Source organism: Gekko japonicus, unplaced genomic scaffold (assembly GCF_001447785.1).
Source record: "Gekko japonicus isolate JY-2015 unplaced genomic scaffold, Gekko_japonicus_V1.1 scaffold1155, whole genome shotgun sequence".
NCBI classification, from domain to species: domain Eukaryota; kingdom Metazoa; phylum Chordata; class Lepidosauria; order Squamata; family Gekkonidae; genus Gekko; species Gekko japonicus.
The window spans coordinates 18379-39832 of NW_015166457.1; the positions used below are offsets into that span (position 1 = coordinate 18379).

At 41.8% G+C, this 21454-nt stretch overlaps 1 protein-coding gene across 2 annotated transcripts in view; it reads right to left on the reverse strand.

Moving 5' to 3' along the window:
- Positions 1-655: 655 nt before the first annotated feature.
- Positions 656-21454, reverse strand: part of GRM1 (glutamate receptor, metabotropic 1) — a 296102-nt gene continuing 275303 nt past the window's right edge. Inside the window, exons 8-9 of one of the 2 annotated variants that reach the window (XM_015412040.1) lie at positions 8047-8076; positions 656-716 (exon numbers count right to left, since the gene is read on the reverse strand). In XM_015412040.1, coding sequence (XP_015267526.1) covers positions 656-716; positions 8047-8076 — 91 coding nt within the window. The remainder of the gene's footprint in view (positions 717-8046; positions 8077-21454) is intronic. The other variant, XM_015412041.1, reaches the window with a different exon arrangement.

The window sequence follows — 21454 nt, forward strand, 5'->3', positions numbered from 1 at the left end:
CTGTAAGCCTATTTAAACTTGATAAAGGAGAAAAGTAAAAAAAGATATCAGAAGGTTTTTCATCACTTTTGTTTTTTTCTTCACCATTTCCTGTGGTGATCTGGATCTTGTACACAGTCACTTACATTAAACTCTGTGTTTCATGTCTTTTACAAAAGCCATGTGTTGTTAACTCCCTCCCCAATAACACACAGTTGAAGTTCACTGACTGGGGAGGTTGCATGGGGCACAACAAAGATGCAGAAAATGAAAATTGGTCATTGAAAGAAGTCAGGATAATTTCACTTCCATGCAAAACTGTGAAAAGGGGGAAAGTGTTGGCTAGATGAGGGGGAAAGAGAAGTTAGCAAGAAAAATATATTTTACTTTCTTTTTGTAACTGTCAGCAAGCATTGAAGTGACAACCACTAAAAACAAAAAAAAGATCTTTCAAAAATGATTTCACGGTGTCCTCTGAAGAGTATATGGACAAGCAAGAGTCAAGTCAGTGTGAAAAATGGGACACATAAGCAATTTTCCAATCATTAATGGCATGCACCACATTTGTCCCATTATCAGAAATGATGAAGTCATGAGAAAGAGAAAACAATGGGTAAAAAAAATCCACTGTTTGTCATGCAGCGTCTCTTACACATTCACTGCAGTTTGGGGTTTTTCAAAGCTGCACATGTGCCGACGGACACTGGCTGGTGGGCGAGAATTCTGGCTGCCTCTTCCTGAGGATTGAAAAGAAAAACACACCCAGTGAGTGGTTATACACGTGCACACACATGGCTGTTGTACCACTCGGGTGCCTGTCTCTGTCCTGTGCTTCTTCAGATTTCTTCTCCACATTTGCCTTACTTAGTGGTTTAACTGATTCCTTGGTTCTGCTTATTGTTCAAGTCAACTCCACATACCATTCATTTCTTCTCCACTCACTGATATGGTGTAGTGTCAATACCAGGATGAATTTAGATAAGAATTTGGATTGGATAAGAAGTTCCATAGATGACCCTGGAAAAGTGTTACCATTTAATATAACCTTCAGCACTATTCTGGGGCTAAAATGAGATATGACTCAACTGACCAAATAAACTGTGGCTATTATGCTGACACAAGTGGAAATGACTCCCATTCTGGTAATCCAGTTGCCTGTGGTGTGTGTAACAATAGATTCTAAGTGGACCGTCAGGCAAATAAGTTCCTACAAACAAATTAGCTCTTCCCCCAGGCTATTACATAACTCAGATGTGTGGGGAGCAAGGTTCTGTAAGTATTTTAGGCGTTATAACTACAAGTGGGAACCCACAAGGACTTGCAGGAGGCATCTCATTTCTCCCTCTCCCACTATTTCCTCTTTGCCTTTCCTGAAAGCCACCAGAGCCTCTCCCCCTGTCCTGTTTCCTTCAAGGGTTGCCAACCTCCAGGAGTGGGCTGGAGATCTCCTGGTTTCACAACAGATCTTCCAGCTACAGAGATCAGTTCCCCGTAGGTTTGCCAAATCAAGGTTGGGAAATTCCTGGAGATTTGGGGGTTGAGCTTTGAGAAGGTGAGGCTTGGGGAGGGAAGCAACCTCAGCAGTGTATAATGCAATAAAGTCCACCCTCCACACCAACCATTTTCTCCAGGAAAATGATCTCTATCATCTGGAGAGCAATTGTAATTCCAGTTGCTCTCAAGCCCCCACCTGGAGGTTGGCAACCCTAGTTCCCTTGGAGGAAACCGCTGCTTTGGAGGATAGAGTCTATGGCATAATAGCCCTCTGAGGTCCCTCCCCTCCTCAACCCCCCTCCCCAGGCTTCTCCCCCAAATCTCTAGGAATTTCCTAACCTCCTTCCCTCCTCTTGGCAATTCCCATATCCGCTCCCTGCCTGATTCTCTCCTTCTCAGACATTCACCAACCTACCTATTATCTGATTCCCATCTTCAGCTATGTTTATTCTTTATTACTTCATTTAAACCCCACCTTTCTCCACACTGGGGCTTTTTATCCACACAACTCAGGTAGGTTTGGTTGGAAGTATGTGACCAGGCTGGTAGCCAGAAAATTTTGGGTGGGGGTTCCAAAATTTAGGTGGGCAAGCAGCGAGATTAATTAATTATCACTATTTGGTGACAGAAAATCAGTGATAATTTAATTAAGCGTCGCTACAGACTGCAGGAAGGCAAAGGAGGCCAAGCCAGCAGACGCACACGCAGACACCCACCCTGGTCTAAATTGAGGGCCGATGCCTTTCCTGTGATATACAGAAAAGGGAGCAGCAGGCCAACCAGCTGGTTATGAGGTGCCCTGCCACAAAGACTCTCCTTTGGTGCCAAAGGACCAAACAGAGCCCGCACACAGATTCTGAGATCCCCTCAAAAGCCCCTCTCGGGTGATCTAGCTGCAGCCACTCTTCCTGCTCCATGCATCCATCTCTCCCCACCATGTTGTGCAGGATACTCCTGATAAGGGAGCAAAGAAGCTGTAATATGTCATAAGAGGGCCTTCCAAGGCTCCTGGTGATAAAAAGCAAGCCAGAGGGACAGAGGAAGAAGAGAAGTGGACAGGTGAGCCAGGTAACATCTACTCCCTAAGGAGCTGCAGAGACGGACAGACAGAGCTCAATCAGTGGAGAACCACCCATGGCAGCCCCCCTCCCTGGGAGGGCAGCGGGGAATGAGGGCCTGCCCCCTCTCACCCAACCAGCTTCTGGCCGATGAGGAGGAAGAGACTAAATCCGGAAGGAGGAGGCTGCCTGGCTCCCCCCGCCTGGGGCTGCGCTCCTTCTCCTGCCACTCTCACTCGCTCAACTGCTTCCCTCCCAAGAAGGACCAGGCTCTCTCTGCCTCCTGGGGGAGGGGGGACCAGAAGATGAGGGGGCAGGGCAAATTCAGGAGGGAGCATTGCCCCAAGCCCCCCCCTCCCCGTGGCTACAGGCCTGTATGTGACTGGTACAAAATCACCCAATGAGCTTCAACAGTAAGATGGGATTTGAACTTGGGTCTCCCAGACCCTACTCTGGAGCTCTAACCACTATACCACACTGACTTTCATAGGCTGCTGGTGAACAGTAGCAAGCAGCCAGACCTAGTTGAGTCATGGAAGTTGGGTGGTATCAAGTCATCCCGAGCTTGCTTCCAGGCCTAGGGTTGCCAGCCTCCAAGTGGGACTTGAAAATATCCTAGAATTACAACTGAACTCCAGGCAATAGAGATGTGTCCCCCAGGAGAATATGACTGCTTTGCAGGGTGCACTCTGTGGCATTATATTCAGATGAGTCCTCTCCCTTTCCCAAACCCTGCCCTCCACAGACTCTATTCCAAAATCTCCAGGAATTTTTCAACCTGGAGTTGGCAACCCTAGCCAAGCCTGGCCTCAATGAGTTCTCCTTCAAAGGCCAAAGGGCTGGAAAGGGCTTTGCCCCCTCCCTCTACCTTTTCACTAACAGAAACTGAAGCCTGAAATCCTGTGGTTGCCTAGCAACAGCTAGGGTGGCCAGGTCCTTCCAAGTCCCCAGCGAGGGAATTGGGGGAGGGGCGTTACTGGAAGGGGAAGGGATGTCCCCAATGCAATGACATCATGCAGAAGTGACATTATCACGATGGGGAAGGATCTTTTGGCAAGGGGGGAGGCCATGCGCACCTGGCCTCACTTCTTCCCAAAAGCATTTAAAGGGTCCCCTTTTGATGCTTTTGGGTAAGAGTGGGGGAGCCATGCATGTCTGCACTCTAAGTGGTGAATCTTACAGGAGGGGTGGCAGCAGGTGGTTTTTCTTGGGGGTGGGGCTTCCCCCACCAGCCAGCTGGCTGGCAGCAGGAAGAAGCCCCCAAAATCGGGGGAATCCCCACTCAGACCAAGGGCCTGGCAACCCTACAACAGCCACTGAGGGAATCCATTGCTTAAAGCTCCCTTTATCATTTTTGGATTTTTTAAAGCTGCCCAGTGGGTTTTTTAGTTTTTTAAAGATTTCACATTTTCCTGCAAACCTAGGATCCTTTTCAGGTTTGCAGAAAGATCTGTCTTGCCTATTCACAGCTTCAGCCACTGGATTTAAGTATCCAAAAATATCCTGACTTCACTATTAGAATATAAGATTAGCCCTGATCTGGGTAGCCCAGGCTAGCCTGACCTCATCAGATCTTGGAACCTAAGCAGGGTCAGCCCTGGTTAGTATTTGGATGGGAGACCTCTAAGGAATACCAGGATCATGAAGCAGAGGCAGACAATGGCAAACCACCTCTGAATGTTTCTTGCCTTGAAAACCCTATGGGGTGACCATAAGTCAGCTGTTACCTGACAGCACTTTTCCATCACCATTTGCAAGGTAGAGCCATGTGCCATATCCACACAGGAATGTTCCTGATGTCCACAGTTCCCTCTAAGCTGCACTAGGGGAGCTGGCACGCAACATTTCAAAGGCCAGCTCGGAGGATTTCTGTCCAGCTCACAACCAAGCTTCCATAGGAAACAATGGAGGATGGGCGCACCTCCTTCTGGGGCCCATATAATTGGACTCCCGGTCTGATCTATGCCAAGATTCAGGAGGACTTGGGTGGGGGGGAAACCCAGCTTTTCAATGGACATTCGAACCACTTGTAGCCAACTGCTCTGAAATTGGTCACGCAGGGTGAGAGGAAACAGCCCCTTTGGATTACTACTGGCCGTTATCCATTTATGTATGGAAAGAATGCAAATCCTAGCTTCTACCCGGGTCATTCCTGTTTCCAAGCGAACCCAGGAGTTTGATACACACTTGGGTACCTGAATTAGCGCTCTAAGGAATTTTGATTGAACTCTCTCGAGAGGAGAGAGGGAGGAAGCTGAAGACCCCAGAAATGTTCCGTAGATTAACTGGGTCAACACCTTGGCTTTGAACAAGCGAAGTGCAGCTGGGACACTGTAGCCCCCCCTGTGTCCGGTAGAATTTCAGGATACTATTTGCCGATTTCTCTCCTACATTGGCAGCGCTGCTGTTATGAATTTTGTTGGAACCAGAAGCCTGCACTGCTGCTCCCAACTATTTGAAGCTGGATACTTGTTCCAGCTTATGTCCTTGCAGCTCCCAACACCTGGACCTTGTATATTTCCCAAAGGCCAGGACCTTTGTTTTCTGATGGTTAATTTTAAGATGCTCAATTTCACAATAAAGGGAGAATTTTTTCAGAGCCCGTTTCAGCCCTGTAGGAGTTCTGGAGAGAATAATGGCATCATCCGCATACAGTAGCACTTGGATGTATCGAGCTGATAGTTTGGGGGAAATGGAAACTGGGATCATTCATGAAATTTACCAGGTTGTTAATGTAAAAGAGAAACAGTGTGGGGCTAAAAGGCAGCCCTGTCTGACTCCCCTAAATGTTGGGATGGGTTCTGACAGGTGCCCTAACCGACTACACCTCACTCTAAGAGCAGTTTGCTCGTGGAGAGCCCGAATAAGGTGCAGCAACCGCTTGTTAATTGTTGAAGGTCTGTAATCTTTCCCAAAGCCTAGCTCTGGAAGCTGTGTCAAAGGCTGCAACAAAGGTCAACAAATGCTGCATAGAGTGACACTTGTTCTCTAGCTCTGTATTTTTCTATAAGATGTTGCAGTGTCAGAATATGCTCTTTCCATACGGCAAGCCGAAAAGAAATCATCGGTCCGCTGCTGGAAAGGTTCCCAGGAAGAGCAAACAAAATTAAATTAGAATACCTGTTGTCGGATAGAAATCCCCAGGGCTCTAGTCGGGGGGGAGCTCTCAGGTACGGAGCTCCGGAAGAGAACCTCTAGGGGGCGGGGCGGTCACGTGGTGAAGCCCCGCCCCCTTCTTTACCCCGCCCTCTGCTTCGATCCTCATTCCGTTTGGGAATGAGGATGAAGCAGGAGGGTAAGTAGCCGGGCCTTCTGACACACTTCCGGTGATGTCAGGGGGTGTGGCCTTCTGTCACTTCCGGTGATGTCAGGGGGCGTGGCATATGCAAATAAGTTATGCTAATGAGTTATGCTAATGAGCTCCGGCAGCTCTTTTTCTACAACAAAACCCCCGTCCCATTTTTCTTAAAATTGGGGGGGGGGGGGATTTGAGAAGAGGCACAAGCAGCTATGTAGCAAATTTGGTGCCTCTACCTCAAAAAAAAGCCTCCCTGAACCCCAGATACACCTGGATCAATTCTCTAATATAGCCTATGGGGCCCATTGAGTATAATGGTCCCCATAGGTTATAATGAAGCTGGAAAAGGGGGGATTTTTTATTGCACATTCCTATTATGCTTTCCAGTCTGATTTGGAAGAAGAAGAGGAGGAGGAGATTGGATTTATACCCCACCCTTCCCTCGGAGTCTCAGGGCGGCTTGCAAACTCCTTTCCCTTCCCTTCCCCTACCCACAACAGACACCCTGTGAGGTAGGTAAGCTGCCTTGAATCGCAGGGAAAAGTGGGACATAAATATATGAATAAATAAGTAGTTTGGGCAGCTTGATAACATTTAAGCAACTTCTGTTTGTTAGGTTAGGCAGCATTCTGACAGTGATTGTTCCATATCTGTCATACTTGGCCTGTAATGCTGGTTGTCATATTTCACTAAAAAACCCCAACAAAGTAGACAAGAGTCCCCCCCACAAAGTGCTGGTAAGTTTTCTAAGGGTGAGCGCGGGGCGACGGTCCAAGGCCAGGTCTACCAATGTAGTAGAAAGGGGCAGCTAGACCTCTTCTTTGGACACCTGGTCTACCCCTGTATAGGAGAACATTTTGTGTAATGAAATTTGACTTGTTAGTTGCTGTAGATTTTCCGGGATGTGTGGCCATGGTCTTGGCATTGTAGAACCTGACGTTTCGCCAGTAACTGTGACTGGCATCCTCAGAGGTATAAACACAGAAAGATGGGATACTTTCTGTGCCAAGGTGAGAAGAAAATGGTAGGCAGTAAATTTATATCTACTCCAAAAGGTGGGTAGGGCTGAGTCATTGTCTTGTAGGAGTTTGACTTGATTCTATTTTCTCTTATAATGTTTACATTATTCTTAAAATATAGTTTACATTTAGTTTAAAAGAATTCATTCTGAGTTTTTTACAAGGTTATAGAAATAATCTAAAAATAATTCATGCAATAGTCAAATGTAGACTTGCTCACAACTTTAATGCTACTAGCTTTTTTCGCTCATGAGGTAGAATTTCTGTTTACAACACTGTGGAGCTTAGAGGGAACATCAGTGATGTGATATGGAATTTTTCTTGCTCAGTGACTGCTTGGAAAGAGTATGCATATATTGTCCCTTTTGGAGATCTGAACACTCTTTTCAGTGCATATCATGTACATCATATTTATTAATTGACATATTTTTTTAATACTACTAAATTTAGGTTTTCAATATGGATGTCATTTTAGGGCAATTACTATGGCCACAGGGATATGAAAGAAATGACAAATTAAAGCATAAAATGCATACACTTGCTGAAAAAAAGAGCAGTTATGCCACTTTGTCAAAAATGTCACAGGAACTTGAGCAAAAAGAAAATACTGAAGGTAAACATAGGCTGTAAATCAATCTGTACACACTAGTCTGTCTGTAATTTCAGGACTCTCTTTGTACAAAGACATATTATGTTCCACTTTTAGTACCTCTCAATAGGAGACTGGCATAGTAGTAGAGCCCTCTGCACAAAGGTGTGTCCACACTTAATCCCCTCCCCCCAGTATGATTAAATGGCACCTATTCACTTATGTGTGGTAAAGTTCTCTTTATTATTTGGGATCACAAAGAATGCAAGAACTTACCTCTAGGTTCTTTAGTTTTCATTACAGGTCTGTGATGCCAGAATATGATAAAAAGATGGAACTCTGGAACGGGTACATATGACATCCTAATTTTTTCCATGAGCATATGGTGGGCGGTGGATATTCAACTCCATGATCAAATATACTATTAAAAAATTAATTAGGTCAGGAAACTTGATCCTGCACAGGGGCCATATGGTCCATAAATCTCTGAGGAGCATTCAGAACTTCGAGGGGGGAGGGGGGAGGGACCCGACCCAGGATTTTAGGCAGTGCCTCTCCCTACTTGCAGTGGCTTCTGACAGTTACTGGAGGAGAGCTGTTTTATATTACTCTCTCTGCACTGGGGATAAGATCCTAGAACTATGTTTCTTCCCAGGCCTTTAAAAAGTGGTACACACTTTAAAAAGTGGTATACAGCAAATCAGACCCAACATTTAAAATTGCTGATAGCTATCAGTCATAATGGTCTCATTGAATGTGATATCTATATATTGTATGCATAAGTACCTATTTCTATAAAATTGCCTTGCCTGGAGTATTGTTTCTATGTCCTAATTTTTTACTTGTGGCCTGTGGAGTTTTGGATGATGATATTTAATACTAGGTAAGTGATACTAATTTAAACGTTAAGAGCCAGTGTCCAGTAGGTTTGCATTTGCTTAAGTGCATGTAATGTCTTCATAGTATGTCAACATATCACAAGTACTTTAGTCCTATTGACTTCAATGGGACTTGAGTATACCTAATTCAGTGTTGCTTAAGACTCAGTCCAGAGATTCTCACACCCAGAAGTAGGCTATGTACACATTGCCACACACAAGCATCTCTCTATTGAACAAATATTTGTGGTAGATGTGGGAGGAAGGACGGCATTCTTTCTGGGGACAAGGCTGGGATGCTTTATGCTCTGAAGAAAACTCTACATCATGAGCATGTACCTGTCCAAGACGGAAGCCTTAGCCTGTCCAAAGATATATAGCACAGGTCTCCTTTGTATGTTATTTATTGTAACAAGCATTTATATTCACGAACTGTGACACATCTCTGTTCTAAGGACAGTACGTGCAGGAATCTCCTAAGTACAGAGATGAAACATTCCACCTCTGAGAACAAACATTTGGAAGACATAATTTCATGCCCCTTGCACTTTTATTCTGTTTATTCTGCAAGGAAAACATGACTTTTTCATCACAAAGAAAACAGTCTGTTTCTTTGGATTATTTTTTTTAACGTAAGATGCCACCACAAGTTCTATTAGGAAGACTTCCCAAAGGTCAAGATTTCCATATCTTACTAAATAACCATATTCCTTTCTTAAGGCACCAGACACTTACATACAAGACAGAGCCTTTGTTTGAACCAGAAATGTCTGCAGTGGTGCTGTCTGACTCTGGACTGAACTTGGGCCTGGAACTTGGGGCACCAGCTCATGGGGTCAATAAGGGAGCCTCAAGAGCAGGCTGTCGTTTTGCATTTGCAGTACATACATTGCCATATAATGGGAGTATCCCCATAATGCCCTGACCAGGATGGCCCAATCTTGTCAGATCTTAGGAGTTAAGCAGGGTTGGCCCTGTTCAAATGAAATGAAATAAATAATAAATATTTATATAACTGTCCCAATGCAATGCAATGCAATGCAAGGCCAGATAATGAAGCTGAAGCTCAAATACTTTGGCCACCAAATGAGAAGGGAGCACTCACTGGAGAAGACCCTGATGCTGGGAAAGATTGAAGGTCAAATAAGACGGGGACGGCAAAGGATGAGATGGTTAGACAGTGTCATAAATGCAACAAACATGAAATTGAGCAAACTTCAGAGGACGGCGGAAGACAGGAGGGCCTGGCGTGATCTGGTCTATGGAGTTGTGGAGAGCCGGACTCAACTGTGTGACTGAACAACAATGCAAGAACTATAAAAGAGCAAGAGTCACTGCTTACTTCTTCAGACATTTCCCCCCTATATCTAGCATTTAATTTACTTCAGTGGGAAGCAAATTTGTATTTATCACCAGCTCTCTGACTGAATAGTTTTTTTCCTATTTATATTAAAACTAAACAAGGGAAGTCTTTTTGTTCATGTTACTGGTATCTGAAGAAGTGAGCAGTCGCTCACAAAAGCTCAAACCCTGCCACATATTTTGTTAGTCTTTCAGGTGCTACTGGACTCTTGCTCTCCTATTGCTACAGACCATGGCTACCCGTCTTGATCTATCTCCAATGCAAGAAAATATAATTTTAAAAATAATGTAATCTTTCGTTGGCAACCTCCGCCTAAGGCGCTGCATCCAAATCTCCAGGAATTTCTCAGCCTGGAATTGCCAACGTCACCCTCTCCAATGCTCCACCTCCAAACCTCCAGGAATTTCTCAACCCAGACTTGGAAAACCTAAACTGTATCCAGGCTAACATTTCCACAGGCACAAGGATTTCTGCCTGCAAAGCACAGTTGACCCTTGCATAGGATCTTGAAATGTCTACCCAAAAGAATCATTTCTACAGGCATTTGGGGCTATCACTGGATGGGTGAGGTAGGAAGACTGCACTCCATGAGCAGAAGTCTTTGTATGGTTACGCAGGATCCAAGCCAAAATGCTGTGAAAAAAGGTTGCTAGAGGATCCAGTGATAAAGTGCACATAACTTCATGGCTATATCTTCTTCCCATTTGCAAATTAATATATATATCTGGGATACAAAGTGTTGGTTAGGCAACTTTTCTATATCTGGCTTCTAAAAAGCGAGTTATGTGTTAACTGTACTGAGTACTCCTTATGTCTTGTATACTTCTTAGTGCATAATGCCAATAAGGGTTGTTGTATTGTATTGTATATCTGGGATACAAAGTGTTGGTTAGGTTCACCTACAACAAGGCTTACACTAGTCAATTGATTTTATTTTTACTTCGAATTTTATTTTTTAAATAAATTTAAAATTTGGATTTTATTTTTACATTTAAAAATTTGGACTACTGTATCACAAACAGCTTTTGAAAGTACTCTCTAATTTCTAAAATGTTTGCCATGTGGCATAGAAGCAACAGTTCCAGTAGAACATATATAAAGCCTCTTGGACCTACAGGGCTAGCAGAATGCTGCTTACTGACCACATGACAATAGGCTTTTTCATCTATTTTGGGGGGGCAGATGGTCATTGAAAAATAGGCACATGAACAATATCAAGAGATCCTTCAAACATTATAAATATGCAAAAAATTTTAGTAATTAAAGAACAGAGTCATAATTCACAGAACTGCGTAACTAATTCTGCTTATCAAGCAAGACTGCCAACTATTTTCCAAGCAACTTTCTCTTTCAATAATTTACAAGCTGCATGCTAACCACTTTTACACTTGGGCAAAGACAAAATGAGTTTGTGATAAGCAAATGGAAAGCTGTTAAAAGTCTCTCTGTGTCTTTCAAATACTGTGGGCGATTTCGCACTAGAACTGCCTCGCGGCGCAGCCGCCGTTTGCCCCAACACAAACATGTCAATTTCACACCCGAAGCTGCGGGGCTGCATTTTGACTTGCGGCTTCGCCCGATTTCCTCCGCAGGTTCGTGATCCTGGTTTTTGAGGATCACGAAACTGCTGAGGAAATCGGGCGAAGCCGCGGGTCAAATGCAGCCCCGCAGCCTTGGGTGTGAAGTTGACAAATAGTGTCGGGGCAAATGGCGGCTGCGCCACAAGGCAGCTCTAGTGCGAAATCGCCCTGTGTCTCTGTGTTTCCTGTTTTGCTGATGTTTTTCATCAGCTTTCCAGACATCATGTTTCCTGCCTGCCAAGAGTAATATCTGCCTTCCATGATATCACAGCAGAATATCCACTGGCTGGGCTGGGAGAGGGAGACCTACACAGAACCATAGAATCATGGAATGGACCTCCAGAGTCATCTAGTCCAACCCCCTGCACAATGCAGGAAATTCACAAATACCTCCCCCTCCACACCTGCAGTGACTGCTCTTCCATGCCCAGAAGATGACAAAAAAACCTCCAGGATTGCTCCCTGACCCCAAAGTGGCAATCAGCATTTCCCTGGATGTGTAAGAAAGGGCCACAAGAACTAGGCACTGAAGTAACCCTTCCTGTCCTCCCTCTCATGATCTGCCTAAGTTCACAGAATCTGCATTGCTGTCAGATGGCCATCTAGCCTCTGTCTGAAAACCTCCAAAGAAGGAGAGCCCACCACCTCCTGAGGAAGCCCATTCCACTGAGGAACCACTCTGTCAGGAAGTTCTTCCTAATGTTTAGCCAAAAACGTCTGATTTAATTTCAACCCGTTGGTTCTGGTCCAACCTTCTGGGGCAACAGGAAACAACTCTGCGCCATTCTCTATATGACAACCCTTCAAGTACTTGAAGATGGTTATCATATCACCCCCTCAGTCGTCTCCTCTCCAGGCTAAACATACCCAGCTCCTTCAACCTTTCCTCACAGGACTTGGTCTCCAGACCTCTCACCATCTTCGTTGCTCTCCTCTAGACATGTTCCAGGTTGTCTATATCCTTCTTAAATTGTGGTACCCAAAACTGAACACAATACTCAAGGTGAGGTCTAACCAGAGCAGAGTAAAGTGGTACCATCACATCTCATGATCTAAACACTATACTTCTGTTGATACAGCCTAAAATCGCATTTGCCTTTTTAGCAATCACATCACACTGCTGACTTATGTTCAGTGTATGGTCTACTAAGACCCCTAAATCCTTTTCGCACATACTACTGCCAAGACACTATATAGCTAAAATGGAAGATCTACAATAATTCTTCAGAGGACTTCTGGGGAAATGGTGGCCTGAACAGGAGTGTTCCTAAAGGCTCCAGACTTATCTTGCTGAGGATAGAGAGAATTTATTCCTCCATCCCTGCCTCTCCTGCAGGGGAGAGTCAACTGACAGGTGAGTCTACAGGTGTGTGTGTGGGGGGCTGATTTACTCAGGTTCCACTTGGGTTCTGATAACATCATTATCAGCAGAGAATAAGTGGGCCCTTGCTGTCAAGGCCGACCTCCCCTTCACTTCTAGTTTTACCCCCCCCCCCTTTATAAATCTGTAAAAAAAAATTGGCTAGTTCTTAAAGACTCACTCTGGAACTATAACCAATTTTGGATGATTGGCAGACTGCTAGCACCATCCATCCTCACCAGTAAGAGAGTTTATGAAAAATTATGGATTACAAATTACAGAGAACTGACAAAAGATTTATGTGAGCAGTGCAAAGATAAACTATTGAACTGTGCTTAATTTAACAACTCCTGTCAAGAAAGTTCCAACATAAAACAGAACAGATATATTATCTAGAGCAGACAGAATTATTACAATCTGCATTCTCATCTTCTGGATGAATTTTATCTTACCGCACATATTTGTGGATCATATTTTCTGTGGACTATAAAATCGATTATTCCTCTTCCCTCCTCCCCCTTTTGCCGAAACATTTTAAAAGATCAGCACTTGGCTCTGGTGTCACACAGCAGAAATGAGGAAGTTATAGACTGGCATAGACTGGGAGATTCGTCAGCTAGACGGCTCGATGGGAAGATATGATTTATTTTCTTATCCTATAATCTACTAGAGTACCATCCTTGTTACTCCCCAGCATATTAAAACAACGAGAAGACTTTAGATTCTGGATGAATTTTTTATAATGTTTCTCTTTCTGATGATGGGAACCACAGAGTAATCAGCACACTGGGAACCAAAAGCATGGTTGCTGGGCAACCCCCCCTTACTTTTTTATTTCTTTGCCTTCTTTGGGTGAATTATAATAGGCTAATACAGACTTTTAAGAGCCAATAAATAAATATTTGTCTTCCTATCTCCCCTTTTTTTCTTAAGGCTTTTCATTTTCTTTTTAATATAATTGTTTATAATACTTAAAATAAAACTGTATTTATTTTTTGGTCTGTTTTTCCCCCCGTTTCTCTCTTCCCCCTCTTCCCTTCCCGCTCCCTCTTCCCTCATTGTTTCTCTCCCCTCCCTTTCTTAGTAAGATCAAAGTTTAAAAGTTTATAAACTGTTCTGTTGATGACATAACTATGACTGTGAAATGATAATTAGGAATAAGCTACATATCTCATTTCATATACTCCTATTTAGTATGTTCATTATTTACTATGAATAATTTTTATACAAGGAATTAAGATAACATATCTCCCCACTATAACAGATATATACTTCAATTTGGTTATTTTTACAATATAAAATGTGATAGTTGTAAGTTCCTATACTTGCATAGAAAAAAAGTATACGGAAATAGTAAATGAAAAGTTTGTATAATATTTTTAGCAGACAAGCAAAAAGAATAACGGCAACTGGAACATATCAAAAAAGACAAAAGGAAAATAGAAGAAACATGAAAATCAAAGAATCAAAGAACTGATGGAAAAGCTATCGCAAACAATGATGCATCAAATGCAACAATTTGAGGAAAGAACTCAGAAGAACATTCAGAGTATCCAGAGAAATATTCAAGAATCTGAGGAAAGAACTCAGAACATTCAGAGTATCCAGAGCAATATTCAAGAATCTGAGGAAAGAACTCAGAACATTCAGAGTATCCAGAGAAACATTCAAGTATCTGAGTAAAGAGCCCAGAACATCCAAGAAGCATGTCAAGAATTATCAGCTGGACTGTCAAAAATTAATGTAAAATTATAAGAGCAAACACAATAAATTGTAAGGATTAAAAAGAAGCAAAGAGATATATATTTAGAAAGACAAGACTGCCGGACTGAGAAAGCAGAACAAAGAATTGAAAATTTGGAAATCTGATGCAGATCTAATAACCTACATTTTAGAGGCATCCCAGAAAACTTTAGGAGGCCAAATTTGGAAGAGAGCCTTCATGAGTTGCTTCAAGGCTATTTGAAGATACAAGGAGGTTTTCACAACACTGACCAGATATTTAGAATAAATTCAAGATTTGTACTCGAAAGCGAGCTGCCCTGAGATGTAGTGGTCCATTTTACTCATAAGAAAATGCAAGGTGCAAAGAGAATCTCCACTTAAAGTTGCCGAAAAAGAAGTGCAGATCTTTCAGCATTTACCAATAAGTGTATTAAGGAAAAGATAAGATTTTGACTATCTAAGACAGATTTTACAAGAGAAAGAAATAAGATACCACTGGAAAATGCTATGCAGACAATGTGGCTCTAACAGCCTTGGATCCCCCCAAATCACTACAGTACATAATGGAACATATTTAAGAATTTGGATAATAGAAAAAAGACAAAAATGATAACATAATTTTAATTCAACAAGAACTTATTAATAAGAGTACAGAATGTATAGTAACCAATGATCCCATCAAATATTTGGGAATAAATGTGACTGGGCAAAATTATAATCTTTTAAAAAAGATTTGGAAAATAATACAAGTAGATTTATCTAGATGGAAAAAATTAAAAATCTCATGGATGCGAAGAATCTCTGCAATCAAAATGAATGTATTACAAAAACTATTTTTTTAAATTTCAAATGGTACCTATACATATAGAACAAAGAATATTGAAAGAGTGGCAGAGACAGATATACAAATTTATTTGCAATGGTAAGAAACCAAGAGTAAGCTTTAAAATATTGCAAAATGAGAAAAAGAGAGGAAGATTTGTTGTTGTTGTTCAGCCGCACAGTTGAGTCCAACTTTTTGCGACCCCATGGACCACATCATGCCAGGCCCTCCTGTCTTCCATCATCTTCTGGAGTTTGCTTAATTTCATGTTTGTTGCATCAATAACACTGTCTAACCATCTCATCCTTTGCCATCCCTTCTTTTTCCTTCAATCTTTCCCAGCATCAGGGTCTTCTCCAGTGAGTGCTCCCTTCTCATTTGGTGGCCAAAGTATTTGAGCCTCAGCTTCAGTATCTGGCCTTCCAGGGAGCAGTCAGGGTTGATTTCTTTTAGGATTGCCTGATGTTATCTCCTTGCAGTCCAAGGGACTCTCATAATTTGAAAAGAGGAGGATTAGCAGTCCAAATATAAGATTATATTATTAAGTGGCAGGTCTGATGTGGATTGTGAACTGGATTAAAAACCCAAAACAAAGAATAGTAAAACTTGAAGCAACAGATGTGGAAGAAGGCTTACACATTATTTATGGATTATGATATCAGCCGAAATGATTATAATACAAGAAAGAAGCTATACAAATCAGAGACGGACTTTTGAGAATTTGGTTTACACATCGGAATTTACTGAGCCCTTCAAGCTCTTCACTTATGTCCCCAATTGAAGCTTATCATGATAAATGTACAAGAAATATTTTAACATATGGTAACATGGTAAATGTGTGGGGGGAAATAAAGTCTTAGCAAGATATTAAAGATGAAGGAATAAATATTCAATGGTTGATATATTATTCATCAGTTTCAAGACTAAAGAAGATTATTAATATGGAAGGTGGAGCCTTAAGAGATGTTCCTGAGTGCAAACAGTTGATTTCAAAATAAAGAAATCATTTACTACGATGGATATACAAGTTATTACTCCAGTTAAAAGAAGAAGAAGTGAAAAAAGTATGATTAAATGGATGCAGAATTTTAGAGAGCAGATATCTATACATCAATGGGAACATTTATGGGGGAAAATAAATCAAGTTTACAGACAGCCAGGCATTAAAAGAAAATTGGTACAAAATGTTTTTAGATGATATATAATCCCAAAGGACATTGAGAAAGCATACAAAAACTACAAAGGAAAATGCTGGAAATGCAAAGACATAGATGGAACATTTTTTCATATTTGGTGGATTTGTAAAAAAGCAAAAAAAATAAAATTGAAAGAAATACATGGAAAAATGCAGAACATATTAAAATTTAAATTCTCTATGAAAGCTAAGGATATGCTATTAGGTATACTGCCTGACAAATTACCAAAAAATTCTGGAAGAGATATTCAAATACATGGTGACAGTAGCTAGAATTATTTACGCAGCAAAATGGAAACTAGATGCCTTTCCATGCCTAATTTGGTGTAGTAGTTAAGTGCGCAGACTCTAATCTGGAAGAACTGGGTTTGATTCCCCACTCCTCCACTTGCACCTGCTGGATGACCTTGGGCAAGCCATAGTTCTGGCACAACTGTTCTTGAAAAAGAGCAGTTTCTGTCAGAGCTCTCTCAGCCCCACCTACCTCACAGGGTTTCTGTTGTGGGGAGGGGAAGGGAAAGGAGTTTGTAAGCCGTTATGAGACTCCTTTGGGTAGTGAAGGGTGGGGTATAAATCCAATCTCTGCTTCTTCTCTTCTTCTAGAAGAATGGGAAAATAGAGTTGCCAAATGTGCAGTAATGCTAAAATTAACAACTTATCTGAGAAATAGATCCATCACAAAATTTGAGGAGAGATGGATTGAGTATTATGAAAGTAGGAGACAAATTTAGAATGTGAAACAGTTTTTTAAAATTGTACATAAATGTATTGCAATGTAGAAGCAGAATGAGAATAAGTTTTAAATGAATATAAATGTATAAGGATGTGGCTCTTGAGCAGAAATATGTTCTACTTCCTCATTATGAGATACATAATAGATTTTCTTTCTATAATCGATACATTACCTTTTGTCAAAATTTACAGTGAATGGTAGAAGCAGCAAAAATTTGTAATACTGAATATGTAGTAAAGATGAAACCAATAATGTAGATGCAAAACAGATTAGTTATGAAATGCTGAATATAAATGTACCCCAACAGAAGTAGGTACCATTGTATTTTATAGTCAGTGTTTTAAAAACTATAATGAAGGGGGTGTTGGGGAGAAATGTCTATTTTATACACTCTGTGAAATATATTTGTTTAATATACTATGCAGTCCCTCTTTCTTTTTGTATCCTCTTTATACCTTTACTTTGTTTTCTAATATATCTATATCTGTCTGTCTGTCTGTATGTATGTATGAAAAATATAACTTTAAAATCACCAATCTCACCAAGTCCATTAGAGAACCCAGTATCCAATAAAAGACAACAAACATTTTGTAATTTTTTAATAACTATGGTGGATTGTGATGTCAAAGTACAGGAACCATTGTGGTACTTTCAGAGGGTAGCTGTGGTTGATTTGCAGTAGAACAGCTAGATTCAAGTCCAGGAGCACCTTAGAGATGAACAAGATTTGGGGGGCATAAATTCTTGATGCTCTAGGATTCTAGGTTTTTACCATAGAATTTAAGGGAAACCTTTAGAGCATGCTGTGATGCAATGATATCACTTTTGGCTACACAGCCAGAAGTGATGCTGCAGCATTGCAGCACATTGTTTGAATAAATCTCCACCCATTCCAGTGTCCGAGGGGTTGCCAAGGAATTGTTTACAAATTGAATTATTCTACCTACTGACAGGTCTTAATAGACTATTATCATATCCACTTATTTAAAATGTATGAATGCCCATGATTTACCATTGCTCCTGACTATAGAATTAAGATTGCTGGGGAAAAGATCAGCAACCTCAGATATGCCACTCTAATGGCAGAAAGTGAAGAAGACCTAAAGAGCCTCTTCCTCAGAGTAAAAGAGGAGAGCTCAACATAAAAAAAACTAAGATCATGGCATCCGGCCCCATCACTCCTTGGCAAGTCGGACTCGACTGTGCGACTAAACAACAACAAAAATAGAAGCAAAAGGCTCCATATGTAAAGAGCAAATAATACCAGTGATAAGGTGAAAGCTCATCTTAGACCCATATTTCAGTGGCTTCAATTGAGGAGAGTGGATTACAGCTCAGTTGCATGAGGAAATAGACATTATTTTCAAGGTCTAACCCTGAAATAGCTTGGCAGTTTTCCAGCCAGGTTTATTGATGTGTAGGACAGAGTCCATAGGACTGTTTGAGACCTGATTTAGTGGTCTCGTCACATATTAAGCAACCCGGTCACATATTCCTCCTTTTAGAGGGTGAATAGTTTCTCTTTACTAAGTCCCTTCCCCTGATTGCTTCATTTCCCTTGTGATTCTCTGCAGAACTTGTCAGCTAGTTTAGTAATGTGTACAGTGGGATCAAATTGTAATTAAATGAAAAATGGAATGCAGGCCATGCACGATCATATTATACAACATTGTGGATTTTTTTCTAGAGAAAATCTTTCTGCATTTTATTTCTTTTATTAATTTTAATAAATGTAAGGAGATTATCAGCATCTAGTCTTAGCAGTAACTCTTAGCATCAACAGTGGACACTCTTATTGGTAATTCTGTATGCCAAGTTCATGTGAAGATGACACAGAGTCTACAGAGCAAAGTACACCAAAGGGAATTTTTTTACCCTAAGCTGCTCAGACCACTATACTATCCTGCCATGTGGCAAGGAGAATTTTACCACCTACTGTCATTTGACTTCATTCTGTCCTAGGGTGGGGGGGTGGGGGAAGACAAATGAAGGGCATTTTCAAGAGAGGAAATGACAAAATATTACCACTCCTTCTCAGGGCTACGGTCCCAGTTCCTATTGTCCCCATGGCTGGTTTTTTGCTGATAAATTACACATCTATCATGTGTTGTTTAGCCCCAAAGAAGTACAACAGCCTTATCTCCTACAAACTATTATGCTTCCTATGGTATGAAAAGGGTACAGTGATATTACAGTATAACAAGCCCTGGTGTGTTTATTAATCAACAGAATCATGATGGTTTCCGGTGGTATATATGCCTTCTATTCCTAACATAGCAAAATTTCTTTCTTTTTCTCTTTTTTTTTTGGGGGGGGTATTTTGTGTGATGTGTGTGTGCTGGAAGTCATGGTGACTTCTGGCGACCCCTAGTGGGTTTTGTACATTTTTCAGAGAGGTAGCTTGATAACCTGCCTCTGTGTCCCGGCCCTGGTATTCATTGGAGGTTGCCCTTCGAGATACTTGTCAGGGTCGGCCCCGCTTAGCTTCCGAGAACTGACAAGATCAGGCTTTCCTGGGCTATCCAGGTCAGGGCAACATAGAAAAATTTCTTTCAAAAATATGAGACCTGTAATCTTCCAGTGTGTTAACCCAGGCATGGCTAAAGAAGAGTTACTGACCCCTGCCCAAATCCAAATCTCCAGTAGATACAAATCTTCACCTTAAGAATTCTCTTTGAGTGCGTTTTAGGGGCAAGTGAAGACTGTTCCTCAGACATCTGGATGGATAGTTGTTGTATCTTGATGATCTGATTGCTTCTGCATGTCTGGTCTAGTATTTGGGTCTTTTTTGCTGTATTACTTATGATTATATGTTAATGGTATTTTTAATTACATTTTAATTTTGTATATGTATATGAATGTTGTATATGTTCTAATTGGTGCTGGAGAAGACTCTTGAGAGTCCCTTGGACTGCAAGAAGATCAAATCAATCAATCCTAAAAGAAATCAACCCTGACTGTTCCCTGGAAGGCCAGAGAATGAAACTGAAGCTCAAATACTTTGGCCACCAAATGAGAAGGGAGCACTCACTGGAGAAGACCCTGATGCTGGGAAAGATTGAAGGTCAAAGAAGACGGGGACAGCAAAGGATGAGATGGTTAGACAGTGTCATAGATGCAACGAACATGAAGTTGAGCAAACTTCAGAGGACGGTGGAAGACAGGAAGGCCTGGCGTGATCTGGTCCATGGGGTCGCGAAGAGTCGGATTCAACTGTACAACTGAACAACAACAACATATGTTCTAAAGTGTTCTATATATTCAACTTTTAAAATTTTGAACCACTTTTAAGCTCACCAGAGACGAAAGAATGAAATGGCAGGAAGATAAGATTTGATATTTGGATAGACTTATAACTGGAAGTCTAATGAAATACAGTCACTGGAGAAGCCGTAGATTTTCCCTAACAGAAAGCTGAATAGTCAGAGATGGTTCAGCTACAGCAAGTCCTGCCATATAGGTGATTGCTGAATTCTTCTCACTTTATCAACTCAAGAAAGACAAATTGTTATGGACTGCTCAATTTGTACCTAACAGCCAAAGGAGCCTTCTGGGATAGCATCAGCATGCATAACAACAATAGCTTAGCATAGTCCTTCTCAGCAAAGCAAGCCTCTCTTATTGCCAAGGATGCAGTAATTGCCTATTAGGAAGCTGAGGACACAACACTGAGTTTGTTTTTTATGTGTTAAAGACACAAGCAGCCTGAATACACCCTAAATACAGAGGAGATATTAACAAGCTAGTTGGTCTTTCATTCCAGGACACAGTAAAAGTACAATGAGATCTTTTGTCCTTTAGTATTGTATATTTCCTAGGGAGAGGACAGCCAAAGGAGAAACACAAATATTAGAAAGGAGAAAGGGATAGAAAATCACTTGAAAATACTTTCAGTCCTGCACTAATTCTGACAGACTACAGATCCATGTTCATTTGGGAGTGTTAAAGAAGGGAAACATGTTCTTCTAATGTGTACTTTGTACTGACTGCACAATATAAAGCATGAATGTATTGTATTAGTAGGTGAATATTGGCCCTGTTCATACGAGGCCTTTTGGGCCGGGAGCGAGACGGAACGGGGGCGGAGCAAACGGGCACGATCCCACGGCAACATCTGGGAATCGTTTCCTGCCCGTTCCTGTTCCGTCCCAAACGCCGATACCGCGCTGCAAAAAAGCACCACCTACCTAGGTGGTTGTATCCCTTGAAGCGGCTCAAGGCGAGCTGTGGGATCGGGCGGCGCGTCCTTGAGCCGCCGCATCTCGGCCCCCAGCCGTACTGCGCATGCTCGAGCATGCGCAGTTCGGCAGCCTGCCCCTCCCATCGGACTCTTGCTCCCCGGCATCTGATCGTGCCGGGG